The sequence below is a fragment of the Gadus morhua genome, chromosome 4 (assembly GCF_902167405.1).
Source record: "Gadus morhua chromosome 4, gadMor3.0, whole genome shotgun sequence".
In the NCBI taxonomy this organism is placed as follows: Eukaryota; Metazoa; Chordata; class Actinopteri; order Gadiformes; family Gadidae; genus Gadus; species Gadus morhua.
In genome coordinates this window covers 23,223,991-23,245,287 of record NC_044051.1, presented here as the reverse complement: position 1 = coordinate 23,245,287, position 21,297 = coordinate 23,223,991, and the positions used below count along the sequence as shown (strand labels likewise).

Here is a 21,297-nt window from a genome sequence, read left to right as displayed (position 1 = left end):
GTGATTTGCGAAACGCCAGCAGATTTTGAAAATACACAACTCAAATGGTCCTACCCCCTCTCCTTCAACGCTGACTCTGACTCCACCCATTCCAAGTACCTGGACGCGAAATCATGCACGAGCGCGAACAGAGATGCGCGAGAGCGAGCCAGGCTAGCGTAGGTTTTCGTTTAACAACATGGCACTACATTCAGCTGTAAGTTGCACCCAGTATCGCGGGAAGTAGGAGTGCTGGGGGTGCTGCAACACCCCCTGTCCGAGGCCCTGTCTTATCACAGAAAACGATCATTTCTAAAAACTCCGGCCAAAGTGGAGATTTCTGAAAACGCCGGTTATGTGTTGTCGTGTCAACGGGGAGAAACGGGATTTTAGGTTCTGAAGCGTCACATTATGCACCAGGAAATGCTTAACGTCATGTGAGCGCCCGCTGTACCGTATTGGTCCGAATATAAACACAAACCCCATTGTAAGACGACCTATATTTGGAAAAAAGATTTGAAGACCAGATCCGTTTTTTATGAATAAATAAATTGTATTCATTGAAATAATATACGAAAATAAAAAGGCATCGAATAAAACACTGCATTGCCACTAAACAGTAGTGCAAATAGGCCGTACTGATGTGTACACCAAAGACTATTCCTGACACTCCTCTGCCCCGCTGTGTTCGCTCTGGCTGTGGTCGCTCCGAACTGTTTCGGCCCGTGGCAAAGCGAGTCATCCTCGCTGCTGTCCAAGGCATTTTGAGACGCAGCATTTATTTAATGCTCATATGACCTAGTGCTGAAAAAAGGTTATATGAAAAAGTGTGAGGGTAGCGGTGGTGCGCTAAACTTGTTCTTTGAGCAGCTGGATGTGAACGATCGATTTTCAACTGTCCGCGCATGCACTGGTGTAATTGAGCTGCGCTGCTATACATCTTTTTTTTATCAATGTAACGAGTTGCGAGTCTAGTGCAGGCTGAGTTTTTTTTTTTCCCAGCACCCCCTGCTGAGAATACGTTCTCGCTGCTATGGTTGGACCAGATGTTATAAACATTAAACGGTCACATAAATCATTACTATTTTTAGAAAATGTATGTTTGTTTCATATAATTGTATTGGAAGTCCTGGTTTTCACTAGGGTTGCCGCGGTGTGGACATTTTCACACCGAGTAATACACTCGTCTCCACACCGGTATTACCGAGTATAAACGGTATAAACTTTGAAACTAGGTCAACCGCCACACAAGCATCGGTTTTTAGACCCTTCTCGTCCTTCAGTTGCCGCCAACGTTCGAAAGCAGCGCCTAGGATTATTCTTGATTTCAGTTCTTCTCTTTCAGCGTTTTTATTATCAATTACTCTCTGAAAAAGAGTTTTCCTTCTCTTTGCTGGTGGTGGTGGTGGTGGTGGTGGGGATGGTGGCGTCTTGTCTGCCATGGAAATTGTCTTCTACTGCTAGGTCCAAATGTGGATTAACTAGTTCCAGTAGCTACCGCAGGATAACAACAAACAGGAGCTTGCTCTGGGTCACGAGCTCTGGGTCACGAGTACTGCACGAAGGGGTCGCGCGCGGGGGAGGGGGAGTGCAGTACGACCGTTTGATTGACGTACTTACTGTCCAATGCAACTCGGTGGCAATGGAAATGATTGGCTGGAGTTTTTCGAGCCCTGCCCGTTCCACAGATGATTGACTTGTTTAATTTTCATGTCAGTACTTCTAACTCAGTGGCTGTAAGCGGGTTATGATAAGGATTTCAAGTAATTTTGCAAAAATGGCCAAAAAAGCAAATCACCTATACAACCTTTAACTCTAATTAATCGCGATTAATCGCAAATTATTTTTCTATGCCAAATATCCCTTGATTTTTTTGTCCCATAATTCTTCTCATTTTAATTCTCTTATCAACATGGTGAAGTGCATCGGCTTGCCTTGTGCAAATGATTTTTTATTGATAACAACATTGGCATATACACTGATCAAAGCGGGACGATACAAAAAAAGAGCCTATAGTGCAATTAAACGACTGCTTTGAACAAATGTCATTTGAACATAGCAGTCAGGCTACTGCTTCTTTGTTTTGAGCCAAAGAAAAAACAAAAAAAAAAAGTTTTTTTTTTTTTTTTTTTATAAAATAATTGCGTTAATCGCGCGATAAAAAAATTAACGCCGTTAAATTTAGTTTGCGTTAACGCCGTTAATAACGCGTTTAACTGACAGCTCTAGTATTATTATAATTTTTTGCTCTGCTTGCCTGCAGAGCAAGCGTCTCTATTGATAGGGCCACGGCCACGGTGACCACACTGTTGGAACTGGATTTACTAATACATATCTGACGCTACAACTAACAACAAATGAGAGGAGAACTCCTCAAAGCAGATCTGTGCTAAACTGATTTGGTCTGCTTGTCTTGTTCAGCGAACACTTCAAATGCATTGGCTGAGAGAAAAGAAGTGCGGAGATTATTAGCATACTAGAGAGACGCCGTATTTTACACCGTTGATATGTGCACAAACGCGCCGTATTTTACATGCGGTTTGATGTTCAAAAAGGCGCTTTTTACGCTCACTCTTGAAAGGCTTAATTGCGGCGTAAAAATCGCTGTTTTTTTTGCGCATGACGGCATAAATTACAGCGTTTTCCTACATTTTACGGCGTTTTTTACGGCGTAATGAAGGTGATACGCGTCTGAATGATGGCGTTTTCTGGCGGGCATGGCTTGCCATAGCCGAGGGACCACCGCCTCGGCGCTGCAGGAGGCGGAGGTGCCTTAGCGCTGCCCGGCAACAATCCCTTTCTTCTCCTTGTCGCGGTTCAGTCTACTTCGCGTGGACGTGGAAGAACCAGGAACGTCGGAGAACCCAACACGGTCGTTTGAGATTCATAATATCGGCTCACACAGCTTTTGTGAACACGGCTTACAGAACACGGCTAAAGGCTGTGTGCGCCTCGCCATTGCGATACATCCACTGTAAACAGAGCGCATGGTACCGTAACTATATATTAATTATTCTTCGCTCAGGAAGATAAGTGAAATATTTGGCAGAGATAATTGTACACCAATGAGGACTTATTTATGAATGATTACGTTGATTTGAGGTAATAAATGACTTAAAATATTACACCATGTCCCTTTAAATTGGCCGAAATATCGAGCCTGCATCGATGGTGACTTGTGTGGACTTGGGACCGTTAAATATCCCAGGATGCATTTCGCATTCCTGTTTTAAAATATCAGTGTGTAAGCTATAAAACAGGCTATAGAAACATTTTAAAAGTATAACAAAGATGGAGACCTATTCAACATATTGATACACTATTATTTTAAAATGAAAGAGTTTTTTTTTAATATATTATTTGTTTATATTGTATAAGTCGCTGATGGAGGAAACCCATCGCAACGGAAATCCCGGTCGGATCCATCTGATCGTGTGTGTGTGTGTGTGTGTGTGTGTGTGTGTGTGTGTGTGTGTGTGTGTGTGTGTGTGTGTGTGTGTGTGTGTGTGTGTGTGTGTGTTTCTATTCTGTTCTCCCTCGTTCGTAATTATATCAATAGCCTACTCTCCAATAATATAATAATAGGCTATATAGGAAAATTGAGAAACGGCTATCTCATACAATCTTTTTCAAGCCACTGATTGTTTATATGTACAGCTGCCTTTCTGTGTGAATACGCATAACTTTTCATTTATATTCATTAAAAATATTAATACAGCCTACTATTTTAAAACAAAAGAAGCTGGTGTTTTGTTTTATATAATTTGTTTATATTGTTCAGTAGTTATATGCCTACATGAGGCCGTAGTACAGTTAACAGACGAGCTGAGCTGTTGACGTCATCGAGTCCGCTGCTGTTGTTTTAGCAGGTGCGTACTCCCGTCCTCGGAAGTGTTTACTTGAAGTCCGGACTTGCCAAGTACGAACTTCCAAGTCCCCAAGTCTGTTGTTCGCGTACTTGGAATTGAGAAACGGCCATGGCGATCTCTCTGCTCCACTTCACCGCTTCTTTCCAAGGGGAGGATAACAGCATCGAAAGAGGTGAAAACCATTATAAGTCAGGGCATGTGGAGAGTTTCAGTTATGCCGATGGGGAGATAGTCGATCTTGCCCACGCCAGTCGCAGGGAGCGTGACGGCACATACGAGACATGTAGTCTTTCCCATTGTGTTTCCTCTACAGCATTTAACAGAACAATTGCGCAATAAACGGTCAAACTCTTGACATTAAAAATGATCTTTTAAATCCACAAACAACATATGTGTAATCCAGGGCACATAAAGTCTGGGACCAGAAAATAATTACTTTCTCTCCATTGAAACCCATTCATATATTTCGATCTCATAGTTCCTATGGGCTTCACCGGAAGGGGCGGAACTTCGCCGCTCTAACGTAACGCACCGGAAGCCTGCACGCGCCCCGAAGCCCCGCCCACACCAGCTACCAACATGGCAGCCCCCACAGACAGCGCTATGGACATTTCTTCTTTCTTCTCCGGACTATTAAATGAAAAGTTGTGCCCTAACCATTTAAATGTCTTGAAATCATTTACATCTATGCTGCGGAGACAGGAATACAGGTTTGATTTTGTTTTACTAGGCCTACTAGGATATGTCTTCTTTTAACGGCCTTTATCATTAGTCATTCTGACTTGTGTCTTGTAATGATATTGGCTGTTGCCATTTTTATGTGGCCAGTTAATTTGACTGTTTCATAGATGGTATTGAATTGTATGTTTTTTATTAAATTAATTCTTAGATGTAGATATATTAGTAATTTATTTCAAATGTGTTCTTACCTTAAAAATGCACTGCGCCTTTTCAGGTTTTCATGAAGGTTCATTACTAGAAGAGAATATCAATTCATGCTAAGATGCACACAATAAAGCAGAATATTATCAAATAACTATTATACCCCGTCACTGGTACCGTTACCATTCCGTATTATCCCTGGTATTATTAGGGTCTTATGGTCCGTTCAAATCGCTGGAAATTATGGGGAAAACATTTGGTTAGGGTTAGGGTTAACTGGGGCCAGGTTTTGATAACAGAGTTGCCCAGTTGGTGACATGGTTTACTAGTGACGCGCATGTACATGGCGGAGCGTGGACGTTTGACTCAATATAAAATAATCAACCATGATATCACATACTTTACTATTGATTGACGTTGTAACCCTCTGTTGGCATCGACTTTGCTTAGTTTAAAACGTTGTGCACTGGTAAACCAGCTCTAGATAAGGGCAAGTGTAGCCTTCCATACAGTGGCAATACAATGAGCTTCTCATGAATAAAAGCAAAAGGATAGTAGGTGATTGGCTACAAGGAAATAAAGGAGTTCGAACTTGGAACTGATCCTAAGTTCTGTTAAGTTCTGACTTTTTTTATCGGACAAAAAAGCCCTGCTGTGAAGAACTTTTAGATTCCCAACGCAGTGCACATGAACGGTAGCTGTCGGGAACACTCGTAAACGTGAGCGTCATTACTGGGGAGCCGTCTCGTTATCACCAGAACCGTGAACTCGCCTTTATGGTGTGTTCCCGATGCCTCGGACACTAGCCTTCCGAGTTGCACTTGTGACGTGATTTCCTGTCTCGTAGCGCTTATAGCTTTCCTGTTTGTCTTTGTGATTGTGTGATGTCATTGGCTAGTCGTTGTTTAATGTTAGCTATATAAGCCTCTTTGGCAAACCAGCTCGAAAACAAAAAACACAACTTTACATTGTATTGCACGCACAGCAAGACCGTGCAATGCATAAATTGGTGACCTTGTGTGTCAGAGCCTTTCAAATCAACATTCAAATGACCAACGTAGCCTACAAAGAAAATAAATCGCTTTACTGGCGCAAACATTTTTGTTGAGAGCGTCATCTCATTCCGAGGGGAACCAACCGAAAGGGGGTGTTCCTTCGTGAAATGCCGCATGGAAGCCTTGAGATTTCCCCACTTGCAACTCGGAAGGCTGGTGTCCGAGGCATCTGGAACACGCATGTTCCGTTCATGTTTCTTGGTAATAACGAGATGCATCTTCAGTGATTACGCTAAAGGCCTCCACACACCGGCGCCGCAGCGTCGCGTCAAAAAGTCTGCCCCCATTATTCCGGGTGTACTAGCACACACCGGCGCCGACTAGCCGCGCGGCAGCGTTCCGCCCAACTACTCTTCGAGACAATGTTCTATTCCCGAGCGTCGCCGCCCCTGAAAAAGCGCTTTGTAAAAGCTGGTTTGTACATCCCGGGTCCCGTAGGCACCTCCATATCTACCCCTCACCACTGGATGTCGCCCTCTTTCGTTTGCGATAAACAATTACGAGAATGGACGATGAGAGACTGGTCGTCGAGGTGGAAAAATACGTCGAATTATATGACCAAAGTACCCGTCATTACAAAGACAACTCCAAAAAGGTCATTGCCTGGCGAGCCATAGCTCTGGAGATTGGATCTTCAGGTGAGAAATCAACAATGGTGGAGTAAGTACCCAAACCATTAACCATAATGGGAAATAGACGAAATCAAGTCACATATAATCACACCATGTAGGTAGAAACCAGATAACTTGTAATATATATTTTTTTATTTAAGGCAAGGCAACTTCATTCATATAGCACTTTTAATACATGAAGCAGACTCAAAGTGCTTCACATAGAAACATTCTCATACAATAAAATAGATAAGTAAAAGAAAACACAGGCAAAGCTCAAAAATGCATTGTCATGTATTAACTGTCTCTCTGGTATCAGATCATGTATTAACTGTCTCTCTGGATTTAAGGAAAAATAACATTAAGTGTCTCGAGCACTCAAATAAAATACACTGGCTACTGAATCCAGCACAGCAATACCATCACTTTTTTTATCCCGAGGGATAAAAAAAAAAGTATATATATGCAAATATACCAGAGAGGGATAATAACTAGATTATAGGTCATCATATAGGCTGCACCATATGGTTCTGCCATTGCACACTTAGTAGCGAATTGAAATATTGGCGTGCCTCTCAGGATCTGCACGGAGCTCCTGGACCAGATTGTGGCATACCCCCTGTTCTTGTCTCCGTTCATTGATGGGGTGCACCCAAACCCTTTGTCTTCTCCTTGCTCCTTGCAGGAGAAGAAGGGCAGCCCCCCTCTGTCTGGCAACAGTTATTTGTTCTGTTGAAATAAAAAAAACTCAATAAAATGTAAAAGAGCTTGCTCAATTAAAATGGATAACTACTGGCTGCATACATGTAAATGTGTGGCTATGTTAAGGCTATATAGATGGATAGATAGATAGATACTGTATTGGTCCCAATGGGGATCAATAAAGCCATCCAGGAGCTCAATACAATAAATACACACAATAACAATTGGCCTTAAAAGGTGACTGCGCTATATACTAAAAAGGCTTAATAGAAGGTCCTGCAGTTATTGAGATTGTTGATGCAGTAGATGAATAATTGCAAAATATAAAATAAATAAGAAATGACAGTAAATAAAACGATTAAGTGCCCTACAAACTAAGTTGATCTGATGCTTGAAAACATACTTTCACTGCGCAGATTATACATTTTTCCAATTATTCAGCCAAAAAGATGGAAAATAAATAAACTAGGCTACAATAGGCTACTCACCCATTGCGTTTCGTGTCTTTGCTGCGGTTGATTGACAGGTGACTTCCTGATTTTATACTGCAGCGCGGCCGTCGCGCCGCCTCCTGTTGGTGCTAGGGGCGTGCTTTTGACGCGCGTAAAATACGCGACGCTGCGCTGCGGCGCCGGTGTGTGGAGGCCTTAACGCTTAAGGGTTCTTTATGGTTCCGTTGACGCGTGACACCGGGATCCCACCGGACGCGTACGCGCCGCGGAACGGCTGCGTCCTCTGCCCTGCGTCCATTCCTACCGGGCGCGTAACGGCAGCGCAGCGCTGCCTTGCGAGCCAGCCGTATTCACGCGAGATCACGCGATCACGCGATAATCCTAAACCTAATGTAGGCTACTCACCTTCCACTCCCAAAACTATTGTAAATGCCACGCTTTGTCCTTTCTGACATTTTCCTTATGAAAAGGATGATTTGGTACATAAATGACTCCATGTTGCTGAACTTCGACAATGAGTCTCTCGTCGTCCATGTTGCGGACCCTCTGAGACCCTTTGATTGATTGACTGCTGACCTGGTGCCACCGGTCATGACGTAATAATGTTGATGTGAAGTTACATGAGCTGAGTATTGTGTTTTATTTTGAAAATTGACCGGATGCTCTATGGCTTTTACTTTTCACTTCCTGCCCGGCTCGACCTGCTCTGTCGAAATTGACGCGGTTTAGCAGCGGCTCGCGGCAAAAATAGAATTGGACGGAAAGATAGCGCCGCGGCGCGGCACGCCGCTCCTGGGACGCTGCTGAAACGTTCCGCGGCGCGTCCGGTGGAAATGGTCTCATTGATTATAGTGGAAGCGATCAGCAGCGTGACCGCGGCGCAGCCGTCCCGCGGCGCTTACGCCTCCAGTGGAATCTAGCCTTTACAAACCCATTACCTCCTTGTGGCCCCTCTTTGCCTCCCCCGTAATGGCCTGATGTGCGCCTCCCAAAAATCGTAACCTTGCGTCGAGGCGACGCAGCCGCAAGGGCTATGATTATGATTGGTCCGCTTACTACATAATTTCTGGCAATATGCTTTGTATGTAAAAAATCAAAGGCAAAACATGTAACTTTTTGCCTTCATAGCGGAAACCTTTTTCTTTTACTCGCTAGTCAAAAAGCAGTCAGAAGTAAACTGTTTCAAGTTTGCAAGCCTTTATTTCCTTGTAAACTATCAACTACTATCCTTTTGCTTTTATATATGAGAAGCACATTGTATATTGCCGCTGTAGGAAACGCTACACTTGTCCTTATCTTAAGCTGGTTTACCAGTACAACGTTTAAAACTGAGCAAAGTCGCTGCCTACAGACGGGTACAACGTCATCTGGCCCCAGTGTCCGAACGGAAGTAGAATCATCTGAGCGTGATCTGAACGATCTATTACTCAAATGGAGTGGCGAAGTCACGCCCCTTCCGGTAGGGCTCATGGGACCTATGAGATCGAAAAATATGAATGGGAGTCAATGGAGAGAAAATAATTATTTTCTGGTCCCAGTCTTTATATGCCCTGGATTACACATATGTTGTTTGTGGATTTAAATGATAATTTTTCATGCAAAGAAAACTAAAAAGTTTCGTGAAGAAGTTTGATAATCTTAGGTTTTATGTGAGGCCGCTTTGTGAACTACAGCTCTTCGCTGCTCTCGACGCATATGATATACGTCACCACACCCGCGCTTGGAACTCGGCACAGAGATGGCGATCTCTCTGCTCCACTTCACCACTTTTTTTCAAGGCGAGGATAAAAGCATAGAAAGAGGTGAAAACCACTATAAGTCGGGGCATGTGGAGAGTTTTAGTTATGTGCCATCTCTGTGCCGAGTTCCATGTGTGGGTGTGGTGACGTATATCATATGCGTCGAGAGCAGCGAAGAGCTGTAGTTCACAAAGCGGCCTCACATAAAACCTAAAATTATCAAACTTCTTCACGAAATGTTTTAGTTTTCTTTGCATGAAAAATTATCATTTAAATCCACAAACAACATATGTGTAATCCAGGGCATATAAAGACTGGGACCAGAAAATAATTATTTTCTCTCCATTGACACCCATTCATATTTTTCGATCTCATAGGTCCCATGAGCCCTACCGGAAGGGGCGTGACTTCGCCACTCCATTGGGATACATCAAGACACATCCATAGACATTTCGTAAACATTTCCCAGGCCTGGACAATAAAACGGCTTTGCGTGCAATCGAGGTAGCAGCAAAATCTTATTATGCAGTAATTATAGATTTAAAAACTTAGGAAATACATTGTTTATCTGACTCTAGCTGACTGTGTGACAAACCGCAAACACACTGACTGTTGTCAAGATAAATATTAATCGGCCAAAATGAATAATATAAAAAGCATTTTACGTTTTTTTCACTGCCTAGGAGTTGCCATGTGACAGAGATTATGAGTTATTATCCATTGAAATCAGTAAAATAAATAATTTAAATCATTTTTGCTATAATCTTTAATCATGTTATTTCGTCCATGATTTGTAAATCCATAGTTAGAATTTTCGAAACAGTTGGCTGCCATTATTCTGGCATTATCGTATGTTTCCGGGCTGAAATCAGTAACAATTACACCCTAAAATGATTATTAACAATGATTATTCAGCTACACTACGGAGACACTTCCGTCGTTGGCACGCAAAGACATTTTATTGTCCAGGCCTGTGAAATGTCTTCAGGAATATCTCCGAAATGTCTGCGGATGTGTCCGACTTTTCGAGAGACCCGTATTATCATACTCTTGGCAAAATCACCACGGTCAACAATTCGGTAATGTTTTAAGGTGATTATTTTTTATTTTTTTATTGCTTCTTGGGCCCGCTTTTGAAAATATGCTGAAGATCTGCTTATGTATAAACTTATTTTACTGGGCGTACTGGTTTGTTTATCTGAGCCTGTCCTGCCACTCCCATAAACAAAAGTAGTAGCGCTGAGGTTGCTCATTTTGTGAAGTACTTGTAATTGACTGTTTCACATACTCTGTAGGGACACAACGTGCATTGATTCCATAAGGTAATGGTGCTATATTGCTATTGTTTAATATTTGCGCACACTGTACAAGAAAGTCATTTTGACAAATTATACACCTTACAGAAGTTTCAGCTTGGAGGGGCGGTTACAATTTATTGTTCACCCATACTGTATCCTTTATGGGTCCTTTTCTAAGGCTTATTATAACCAATCAAACTTTTCTTAGTCTCTTTACACATTGTTCCACATCATCTCTGACATTGTGTTCTCTGATTAGGGAGGAGGTGGAGAAGGATGTATTCTGCTCTCTCTGGAGCCTTCTGTCCCGTCTCAGAGAGGAGCTAGAGGCCTCTGGAGAAGGCGAGGAGGAGGGGGATGAACTGAACCTTCAGTTGATGGCTGAGTGCTTCAGGGCACAGAGGAACGCATGCGTCCAGAGCCCCCGGAACCAGGCACTGCTCAGGTATTACCCACTGAGCAATTATGAGGGACGTTTCAAACAGCAAATTATCTTTAGGCGTTACTCAGTAAAAAACATTAAAATCTGCATCCTCAAAAGAAAGGCGACATTGAAAAAAAAAGTGTTCCATTAGATGTGATAGGTGTTAGTAATATTTTGAGTGGTGATGTATCCACTAGTTCTATAGAGTGTTTATCCAGATGTACGACCTGGTCGGCAACTGGCAGGCTTGAGTTTTATCTGTCTACTATCGTAAAGTTGGGCTGACATTTCCACTTTGGAATCATATCTGGATTGATTTGTAAATGGTTTCAACCTCGACCTGGTGGCAGAAAAAAGGCCTTCAATTAATTGCCGCAGAATTCCACATCATGTCTGTTTTTGTTCAGCGATCTGAGCTTCATCGATGAGTCGCTGAAGGTAATCAGTTTGCTGCAGCGTCTATATCTGCAGTGCGGGGACCGTAGTGCAGTTGCGCTGGACCGTAAGTCTTTAGTCTGTCCTTTCCTCACTTGCAAGCAAATTTCCGAGGCCAATCCCAAGCTAAATATAAGCTAATAAATATCACTTAGCTAATACTAAGTCAGTGCCAGCAGATTAATAAGACAATACTACTAACTCATATTTGTATTATTAACAGTCTTCTTATATTGGTATTATATATATATATATATGATTTTATTCAGGACACATGAAGATCCATAGTACAATGTATAAAAATAGACTCAATACAAAAACAACAATAAAACACAACATATTCTATTGTATCGTATGTTTCTGTGAAAAATGATCTATCATGTATGGTTCAACATGCTGTCATGTATTGTTTAATAACGTCCTGGTGTGTCTGTCTGCCAGCCCTGCGTTGTGGGCTCCAGTTCCTGGGGAACATGGCCGTTGGGAACCAGCTCTGTAAGGACAGCCTCTGGACGCTCAGCCTCCCACACCTGATGCTGTGAGTCTCAGCGTAGAAACACTTTTGCATGTGATGCGTATTTAATTTCTGCTTTCATTCAGGGATGATTTTGTATTTTCCTAGCTAAGATATTATAATTAACTAAGTGATTTTGAATATATATATATATTAGGGATGTGAAGAATGTGTCGACTCAACGGTCGATTCTCGACTCGTGCTCTAAACGACTCTAAAAATAGAAATCGATTAATCGTTTTTTTTTTTTTTACTTTTTTACCCATTTCTGCAAAATAACCAATTACAAATGATCAAAATACAATAAATCCTTCTCTTTTTTTTCAAATGGGAGATGTAGCTGTGTTGTTTTTCTAACGGTCACTTCTGTTCTGCTACACCGCTACGTCTCCCAAGAGCGATCTCTTCCTTTGTCCTTTCATGACAATGGCATCTTCACTTAAAAGTCCGGTGTGGGATAGTTTCATGAAGATTGATGACAGAACAGTTCAGTGTAAATTATGCCTCATTTTGCGTACCATTCGTCCACAACCGTGATGTTGAATCACCTGGCAAGGAGGCATCCCAAGCCTTCCAGCCAGCAAGGCAGCATCGCAAACTTTACGGTGAGATCCTGTGATAGCCGCCGGGCTGAAAGAATCAGCGGGTTGCTAGCTAAGATGATAGCCGGAGATATGCTGCCCATGAGCGTAGTAGAGGGGACTGGGTTACGCAATCTGATTTCATTTCTCGAGCCAACCTACACAGTGCCATGTCGCCAAACGATGACTGTGAGGCTGGAGAAAATGTACCGCGAAGCAGCCTCCCTCCGCGAGATCCTGTCCTCAGCTGACAAAGTTGCTATCACCACTGGACAGCTTTGACGACTGAGTCGTACGTGAATTTTCGTTTACAAATATTTATTTAAAAACGAAAATATCTGTTTTAGTGGGTGTAGCCTCTGTTAAATTAAATGGTTTTATGTCCGACTTAAACAATTTCGTTGCAAAGAGGAGGCGCGCATCATCAACTGCCGTTCCTAATTAAAACAACGCCGACACATTTTGCCTATTGGGAATTTACAGGTTCACAATCCTGCTCTTTGATATTTTGTTTATCATCATTTTTATATCAACTTAACTTCATAAAAAAAATGCATTATTGGTGTGCTCCTGATAGCAAACTTTGAAATAGGACGGGTGGGCCAACTGGGCCGCTGTCTTAAAGGAATGCGCAGATCCTTTGAGCTCTGCAACTGCTGCAGCCGCGGGCCGAAAAAAAGAGAAGAAATCGATCGATTTTTCGATTTATGCCTCCTACACGTCGACTCACAGAAAACGAGTCGTTTAACATCCCTAATATATATATATATATATATATATATATATATATATATATATATATATATATATATATATATATATATATAACGAATTTGTTCGTCGATTCGTTGTGTCGCGCGATTAATAAGTTACTCATAGGCGCAGCACTGTTTACAGCCAGCCGCCGACAGGTTGGTTCATGGTTCATGCACGCCAACAGCGAGCTTTACTGTCCGTCCACACCAGAAGCGAATTGAGCGACCAAATCGCCGGAAGTCATTCACTTTCTATGGGCAAGAGCGACCAAAGCGACCAACGCTACCAGCGGCCAAAGTTGAGCGACCAGAGCGTCAAAAAGAAGTTGAAAACCTTTTAACTTTATGCAAATGACTATTATTCGCTTCAGCGGCCAAACACTGACAGCCAATCGGAATGTAGACGCTCTTCGCTTGCGTGGATCCCAGGGAACATCGGCAGGCACTTTGGTTCCTACCTACCTTTATTCACTCACTGAACAAAATGTCGGCTGAAGTATTAATCGCGGCTGTAACTGGGCACCCGGTGTTGTACGAACCCACCCCTTTTCAGTTCAGAGATCGAAACGCCGTAGTGGTTTGGATATCAAGTGATGATAAGCGGGAGTATTTATAGGCGACATCTAGAACGTTCGTATTTAAGCGGGAATCATTTTAATTTGCTCTCCATGCCACCAATCTAACCAACCAATCGCGTGTAGCATGCTTTAAACAAAACCAAAAAAGTTTTGAAATCGTCACATAAACAAACTAATCGACAAGACGAGGGATAAATGACAAGGGATATATCTAGTCTAGATAGATAGAAAGCCTAGTCAAGTCTTTATTAATACCAAACGACACAAATCGTCGGGAATCCATTTAGGTGGTTCGGCCCACACAGGACAGTAGCCTACAAGACCACAGAACAAGTCTGACTGGACATACACACAATACATCACAGAACAAGTCTGACTGGACATACACACAATACATCACATTAAAACTAGACACGCGTTGATAGATAGATAGACAGAAAAGCCTAGATAGATCGATATGTTCCCATTATTTGCCTTGCGGAGCCAACCAGCCCTGTGCGCGTATGCAAATTAGCCATGTGCGCGAATGTCTATTTGTTTTGAATGCGACGAATGAGTGCAGATCATGATTTGCAGAACCAGATCAGTGAAACATATTTTAACTACTACAGCACGCAGGGTTTTTTGTTCTCGGTTGTAATTAGCCTACATTTTAGGAATTTTTTTGTATTGGGGGGAATCACTGTCCTACTTGTTGTCGAAGCACTTTATCGAACAAGCAAAACCGTCTCGGCAATATGGCCAAGGTGTATGGGAGAGTTCACTATTTGATATGGCTGTCTGTAGGGCCTACTAAACGCATATGGCTCCTTTAAATGCGTCTGCATAATTGAATTGTACGTCATGAGCGACTTGAGCAACCAAAGCGAACAGAAAAATTCGCAGCGAAACTTTGTGAGCGACGCTTTGGTCGCTCCTGGTGTGGACGTACAGTTAGTGTGAGCGACCACAGCTTGTATTTTGGTCATATCTTAAAACTGGACTGTAGGCCTACATAAAAGTGTTGTACCTTCACTGTCTTTGGGTTAAAAAAACTCCTTCAACTCAGTATCAGTCTAGTCCAACCGAAAACTCTGTCAGCTGCTGCTGCTGCAGACGTTGAGCAGACGGGCTCGGAGTCGGCACCGCGTGCATCAACAGTCATTCAAAGCAGCGGTAGTAATCACACAACCGGACGGTGTAGAAAGTCCCGTCAGTTAAAAATAGTAATGCAGTTTTTAAATCCATGTTAAAATCGGCAGGATATAGAGCTAGTTAGCTTAAAAAAAAAAAATAAGCAATGGCCACAAACAGTGTCAAATGTGATTCGTTCAGGTCGGCTCAGTAATATGATTGATGCGTTCAAATGCAGCAGAAAAAAAAATTACAATAATTGAGATTTTGGTGAAAACTTCTTTTCCCAGTAATATAAAATAGATAGTAAAGATAGAATTATGACCTGTTTAATGTCCTATCTTGGACTATCATCATCTTATCAGCAATTAAAGCAATATTACAAGTTCTATTTCAAGGAGTCTCGAAAATTGTATCAATAGGTTTGACCGGTTAACCATGGACATCCCTTAAATACATATTAAAGTATATCATACATTGTATGTTTTTTTTGTGTTATCCCAGTTATGTTTTTTTAATTTTTTATTATTTAATATTACTTTTAATAGTTTCGGGACGTTGGAGCAATAACCTGGTGTTTTTACACTTCAGTCTGCACTGTGAATTTGAAGTAATGTTCAGTTTTTGAATGAAGATGCGGCAACTCCAAATGTTTCTTTTTTTTTAATCCGATTCATTGATTAATCGAAAAAATAATCGACAGATTAATCTATTATTAAAATAAACGTTAGTTGCAGCCCTAATATATATAAGGAGTTAAAAGTTTCATCCTGTAGATGCATCTCTAAAGCAAGTGCAACAGTTTTGATAAAGGTTTGTTCGAAACTTTACAATGTAATGACAAAACACTGTCTGTAGACCAGGGGTTCTCAAAGTTTTGACAACTGCGGGCCAATTTAGGAACCCAAAATTTGACTGAGGGCCGCCAAAGGAAAAAAAAAACATTGCACGGTGGACCTGAGGTTCAGCCTTTCAAATGTACAGTCGGATTAAAGCTAACAAATGTAAAAGGATTTAATTGAAAGCTAGAGAGAGTCGACTTTTCTCTTTATATTTATTTATTTTTGTTTAAATTAATATTGATATAATAATAAAAAAATATATATATTTATTTCTTTTTTATAACTTACATAATTATGTATGTCATTGCGGGCCGCCAGGAATGATTACGCGGGCCGCCATTGGCCCATGGGCCGTACTTTGAGAACCAATGCTGTAGACCAGGGATGGGCAACTTTCATGATAAAGAGGGCCACATTTTTCATCATAACCATCGGAGGGCCACATGACTGCACACTTCAACTAAACGTGTGCTGAGAGAAGCTACACAATTTTGAATTTGGTAGATATGATTTCCTGTATTCTGGTGCATTTTGGGGATGCCCACTACCTAAAAAATCATCCAGAATCATAACCTATGTACGGTATGTTAATTGAACCAACACATACATTCATTTCATGTTTTCCATGCTCAAACAGCCATATGAATGGTCAGTATTTTTATCAGTGCAAAGGGCTCACATACATCATCATTCAATGAAGTCAAAAAACTGAAAAACAGTGGCCCAACATTAAGTGCAACAACTCAATGAACTCAAACCCAACAAGCAGTTGTAGTAGTTGTAGTGGCGACTTAAGTGGATATCTTTAATGACTGATATCGCTTCTAAGCAAACTAGACGCATGGGTTTGCCTTCGAATTTTATGAATTCTTCTCATCTTTCTTGACCGAGTTTTCTGTAACTCGATCAATTATTATTATTATTATTATTATTATTATTATTATTTATTTATTTTTTATTATGTGCGGGCCTGACTGAGTGAGGATGCGGGCCGCACTGAGTGAGGATGCGGCCCGCGGGCCGCCAGTTGCCCATCCCTGCTGTAGACCCTTCAAAACTATATGTAACCCTAACACTAAACTTTTGTCCACTGACCTTATCTCCAGTCAATGTTATAAGCAGTCTCTCGTGATATCGAAGCATCTGTTCTAGAATAAATTGGTTTTAATTAGTTCAGTTTTGGTCTATTTATTGTAATTGGTTCTAATTTGTTCTATGGATGGTCATAACACTGGCTAGTAAGATGTTCCGAATGATTCTTAGAAGTAATTAATGGTTAACTGGTAAAGAGTTGTTCTGGTTATATTTGGTTATACATTGTTTTAATGGGTTCAAGGAGTGTCCAATTGGTTGTACTTGTTGTACTCTAAGTGGTTCATAATGATACCAAGATGTTCTCCTTTTGTGTGGGAGCAGAGATCTGCTGAGTGGAAAGGATGAGAAGGTGGTGAGCTATGCCTCCATGGTGCTGCACACCTGTCTGGATGAAGAAAAGGTGGAGGAGTTGGCCAAGCCCGACAATATCCCTCTAGCCCTCCGTGTCATGGAGCTCTGCCGAACTCACCCCGACCTCGACTGGACGTACGTGTGTGTGTGTGTGTGTGTGTGTGTGTGTGTGTGTGTGTGTGTGTGTGTGTGTGTGTGTGTGTGTGTGTGTGTGTGTGCGTGTACGTGTGTGTGTGTGTGTGTGCGCGCGTTGTATTAATGATTGACCAGGTTTGCGTCATTGATTGACCAGGAGTGTGTGTTTGCAGGGTTCTCATCGCCACCCAACACTTCCTCAAGTCCTCAGCTTTGGTGGTCAGCATGTACTCTGGGATTTCTCACCTGGAGAGGTGATTCTACACCTAGTTCAGTCTGAATTTAACTTGGCTAATTCCTTTTTCTCAAATTACATTACACTGTTATCATAAACATTTACATTAAGTCCTTTTAGATTCGTTTTTTTATCCAAGTTATTGACAATTGAGGCTGAGAACAACCAAAGCGTACAATCACAATTGGAGTAACTACAAAATGTAATTTGTGTTAGTTATATGATGATATGAAATGCGATATATTGATATGTAATTTTACCCTGGGACACAGGCAACACAAGGTCAAAGGGTCATCTCAATCGGGATAGAAATGTTCAGACTGAAACCACTTCGCTGTCATGGATGATAATAATGGATAATCACAACTGCACAGTACTATATTTTTATCCTTCGTTTTTCATACGACTACGGTAATGACATTTTAGTGATCATGAGCATCTGAATTACAATGTGTTGTTTCAATCGATGTATGGAAATATGAAACTACGAAAAGTACCAAAGGAAGATTGTTGTCCCCACTCAGATATATCATAGTTTATTTAATCTCTTTTGCTGTTATCTTTGTGCTGCAGCTCATGCGGTCGAGGTAGTCAACTGAAATATATATATATATTTTTTTATGATAGAGTGAGATAGACGGGAAGGTATGGGAGATAGAGGGGAAGACATGCAGCAAAGGACCACAGTGTTTCCCACAGACCAGGTAGCAATATGTGGTGCCCCCCTGGCGGTGGGGGGGGGGGGGGGGGGGGGGGGGGGGGGCTAGGACGTGGAGTCTTGGCGGGGGGGGAATACGCGTTTGCTCATTTACGTAATCGGGCAATCACGCACAATAAAAAATCGCGGTTTGGTAAAGGGACTAGATTTCAACTAATTCAGAGTCTGTGTGTCCCCAAGGGAATAAGAGAGGTGCAGCAGTCAAGTATATGAGTTCACGCAAAGCTTGGACAAAGATTGAAGTCGCCTCTGCAGGACATAATTTACCCTTTGCGTCAGTCCTGACCATTGCAATGTGCCCGCCGGACCTCGCCCAATTAGAATTTTCTAATGTGATACGTCTGGCGGGCAAAACACATAATTTGATGTAAACTGTATATACATTAATGTAATATAGGATGACCCTGTTGGAGTTGCTGGCGGCCCAGCTGGGGGAAGGGGGTGGTGGGGACAGTGGGATCCCAGGGGGCGTGGCGGCCCACCTGGCCTCTTCTTTCCAGACAGGCTGCAGAGCTGTCCTGGCGCTTGCCTCAGGGTCTGCTGACGGAGACGAGGTATGACCACCACCACACGATGACACTTATTTGGTGCAGAGCTGACTCACATTCACAGTCCACATTAGACCATAAGGTACCCCCTTCCCCCTCGTGTGTGTATGTTTCTGTTATATGTGCTGAAAAAGTGATAGCCTACTTTTAGTTATCTGACAGGGAAACTGACATCCCCAAAACATGGATGTATTAAAGTATGTGCAACCAATCCCCATCACCGCAAACTGCCGTACTTCGCTACAAACTTTCTAACTTTTGGTGGAAACGCAGCAACAGGCAGCTAGGTCCAATAGGGACATCAAAGTCTGTTGTAGATCCCTGTGTATCCTGTAGGCACATCATAGTGAGGCGAAGATCCCTGTGTGTCCTGTAGGGATATCGGAGGGAGGTATAGATCCCTGTGTGTCTTATAAAGATGTGTTGTGTTTAGACATCATAGTGATGTGTAGTTCCCCGTTTGACCTTTAGGAGGCGCTGACAGTCATCAGCTTGCTGGATGTGCTGTGTGAGATGACCTCTGACCTCGAGCAGTTCATGTTTCTGCAAGACCACGCCGGCCTGCTGCAGGCCACTGTTGGTAAGCTCACTGCGACCCAGGGTGCGGTTGCGCTCCTGTTAATGTTAGGATTATGAAAAATATTGGGGCTTCCGACCTCAGAACATTATTTGAATACCTTTCTGACGAACACCTTACGTCCAGTGTTGGAATCAGCAAGATTGACAGTTGTTCTCATGATCCCAAAGACATCAGCACTATGGGAGCCCCTTAAATGTATTATGTGTAACATTTAAAGATCCCATGGCATGAAAATATCACTTTCTGAGGTTTCTAACATTAAGGGTGCGTCCCATTTCTACCCCTTACCCCTCCCCCTTACCCCTCCCCCTTGGTTTGAAGGGGTAAGGGTGTCCCAATTCTCATTTTGGTTAAGGGGTAGGGCGAAGACAAAAGGCTACGTAGCCCTTGAAATGAAGCGAAAACGTAGCTTGAAACGAAGCTATCCAAGGACCACACTTCAAAGGGAGGGCTTCGAGGAAAATCCGGCCGAAAATGCATTTTTACTAGTTGTTATCATTCGGACTCATGATGTAAAGTTGACTGTATATTCAGCTCGAAGTCATACACAGAAAATGCGATCTCTGAGCTCGATATAAAACATGACATAACGGTAAATAACCGTTGAACTATACATACAAGATTTTGGCGCGCTCTAGTGGCCAAGCGAAATCACCATCATCATCAACAGCATCATTATCAACAGCAGCGATGGCTCAAACAAAGGAAATGCACAAATGTAAGTATTTTCAGCACTTTAATTACGGCAGACAGGTGTAATAAAACTATTTTCGAGCGTTTTTTAATTGTGAAGTTAGTTTTGAATCACTAGTCAAGTTTGTTTTGATTCACTAGTCAAGTTTGTTTTGAATCACTAGAAGCCGATGCTAATGTGTTCCGTTATCGCTATTTGTTGAGATAGATATCCGATAACCCTTGACATGACATGTTAAGGTTTCAAGTCAAATTTGTGTGCAGTGGATTTGCTTACTACTACTATTCCTTGGTTGATTATACCGGCGCACTGCTTTGATATCGGTAAAGCTGCCAGCTAGGCTACGTCGCTCGCCTGTCAAACTGAAGATTTCCTTTCCACCTTTACCTCAGGGACACCACAGGAGACCAGACACCTCATTAATTTCCGGTCGACCAGGGACAATGAGTTTCTCAAGTCAAAAATGATCGCCCGAAAACAGTGGGAGTGAGTCTTACGTTGTTCAATCTTTTCATTCTTGCGTCTGTTTTCTACTTTGGTATTTCTGTGTTGAGCTCAATAGCCCACTGAATGTCTGTGTCGTTATACTGTACGTTGGCTGTGATGTAGGCTTTTTCTGGAAGAAATGGGGATGGAGGGAAAAGTTACAAGGCAACAGGCTTCTAAGAAGTGGGAAAACCTCAAAAAGAAGTACAAGGTATGTGTCTAGTTTGAAATAAACAATTACCAATTGCCTAATGAATGTATCAACCAAACGAGACCATTGTTTTTGTTGTAATTGAGTATTTGCTTTTGTGTGTGTGTGTGTGTGTGTGTGTGTGTGTGTGTGTGTGTGTGTGTGTGTGTGTGTGTGTGTGTGTGTGTGTGTCTGTTTGTTCTTTCAGGATTTGAGGACTCCCAAAACTGGGTCGGGGACGGAAAGTGGGGAGGTGACTGTGGCGACGTGGCAGTATTACGATTTAATGCATGAGGTTCTTGGTGCCCGGCCAGCAATCGACCCATCAGTCCTTGTGTCCTCGATTCAAGAAGACCCCATGGTTATCCTCATGGTGAGGGTGATGTGGTTTCATGAATTTCACTAACTGCTATTCAATCATGTTTCATGAGATATT

General features: G+C 42.2%; 1 protein-coding gene across 3 annotated transcripts in view; it reads left to right on the top strand.

Moving 5' to 3' along the window:
* The first annotated feature begins 3,817 nt into the window (after nucleotides 1–3,817).
* Nucleotides 3,818–21,297, top strand: part of atxn10 (ataxin 10) — a 31,030-nt gene continuing 13,550 nt past the window's right edge. The window contains exons 1-12 of one of the 3 annotated variants that reach the window (XM_030354016.1): nucleotides 3,818–4,020; nucleotides 4,327–4,558; nucleotides 10,847–11,032; nucleotides 11,419–11,513; nucleotides 11,888–11,984; nucleotides 17,246–17,410; nucleotides 17,584–17,664; nucleotides 18,761–18,917; nucleotides 19,383–19,491; nucleotides 20,578–20,671; nucleotides 20,795–20,882; nucleotides 21,070–21,234. In XM_030354016.1, the coding sequence (XP_030209876.1) occupies nucleotides 4,428–4,558; nucleotides 10,847–11,032; nucleotides 11,419–11,513; nucleotides 11,888–11,984; nucleotides 17,246–17,410; nucleotides 17,584–17,664; nucleotides 18,761–18,917; nucleotides 19,383–19,491; nucleotides 20,578–20,671; nucleotides 20,795–20,882; nucleotides 21,070–21,234 (1,368 nt within the window). In that variant the 5' untranslated portion in view covers nucleotides 3,818–4,020; nucleotides 4,327–4,427. Of the gene's footprint in view, nucleotides 4,021–4,326; nucleotides 4,559–10,846; nucleotides 11,033–11,389; nucleotides 11,514–11,887; nucleotides 11,985–17,245; nucleotides 17,411–17,583; nucleotides 17,665–18,760; nucleotides 18,918–19,382; nucleotides 19,492–20,577; nucleotides 20,672–20,794; nucleotides 20,883–21,069; nucleotides 21,235–21,297 lie in introns of those variants that run through there. The other 2 variants (XM_030354018.1, XM_030354017.1) reach the window with 2 other exon arrangements.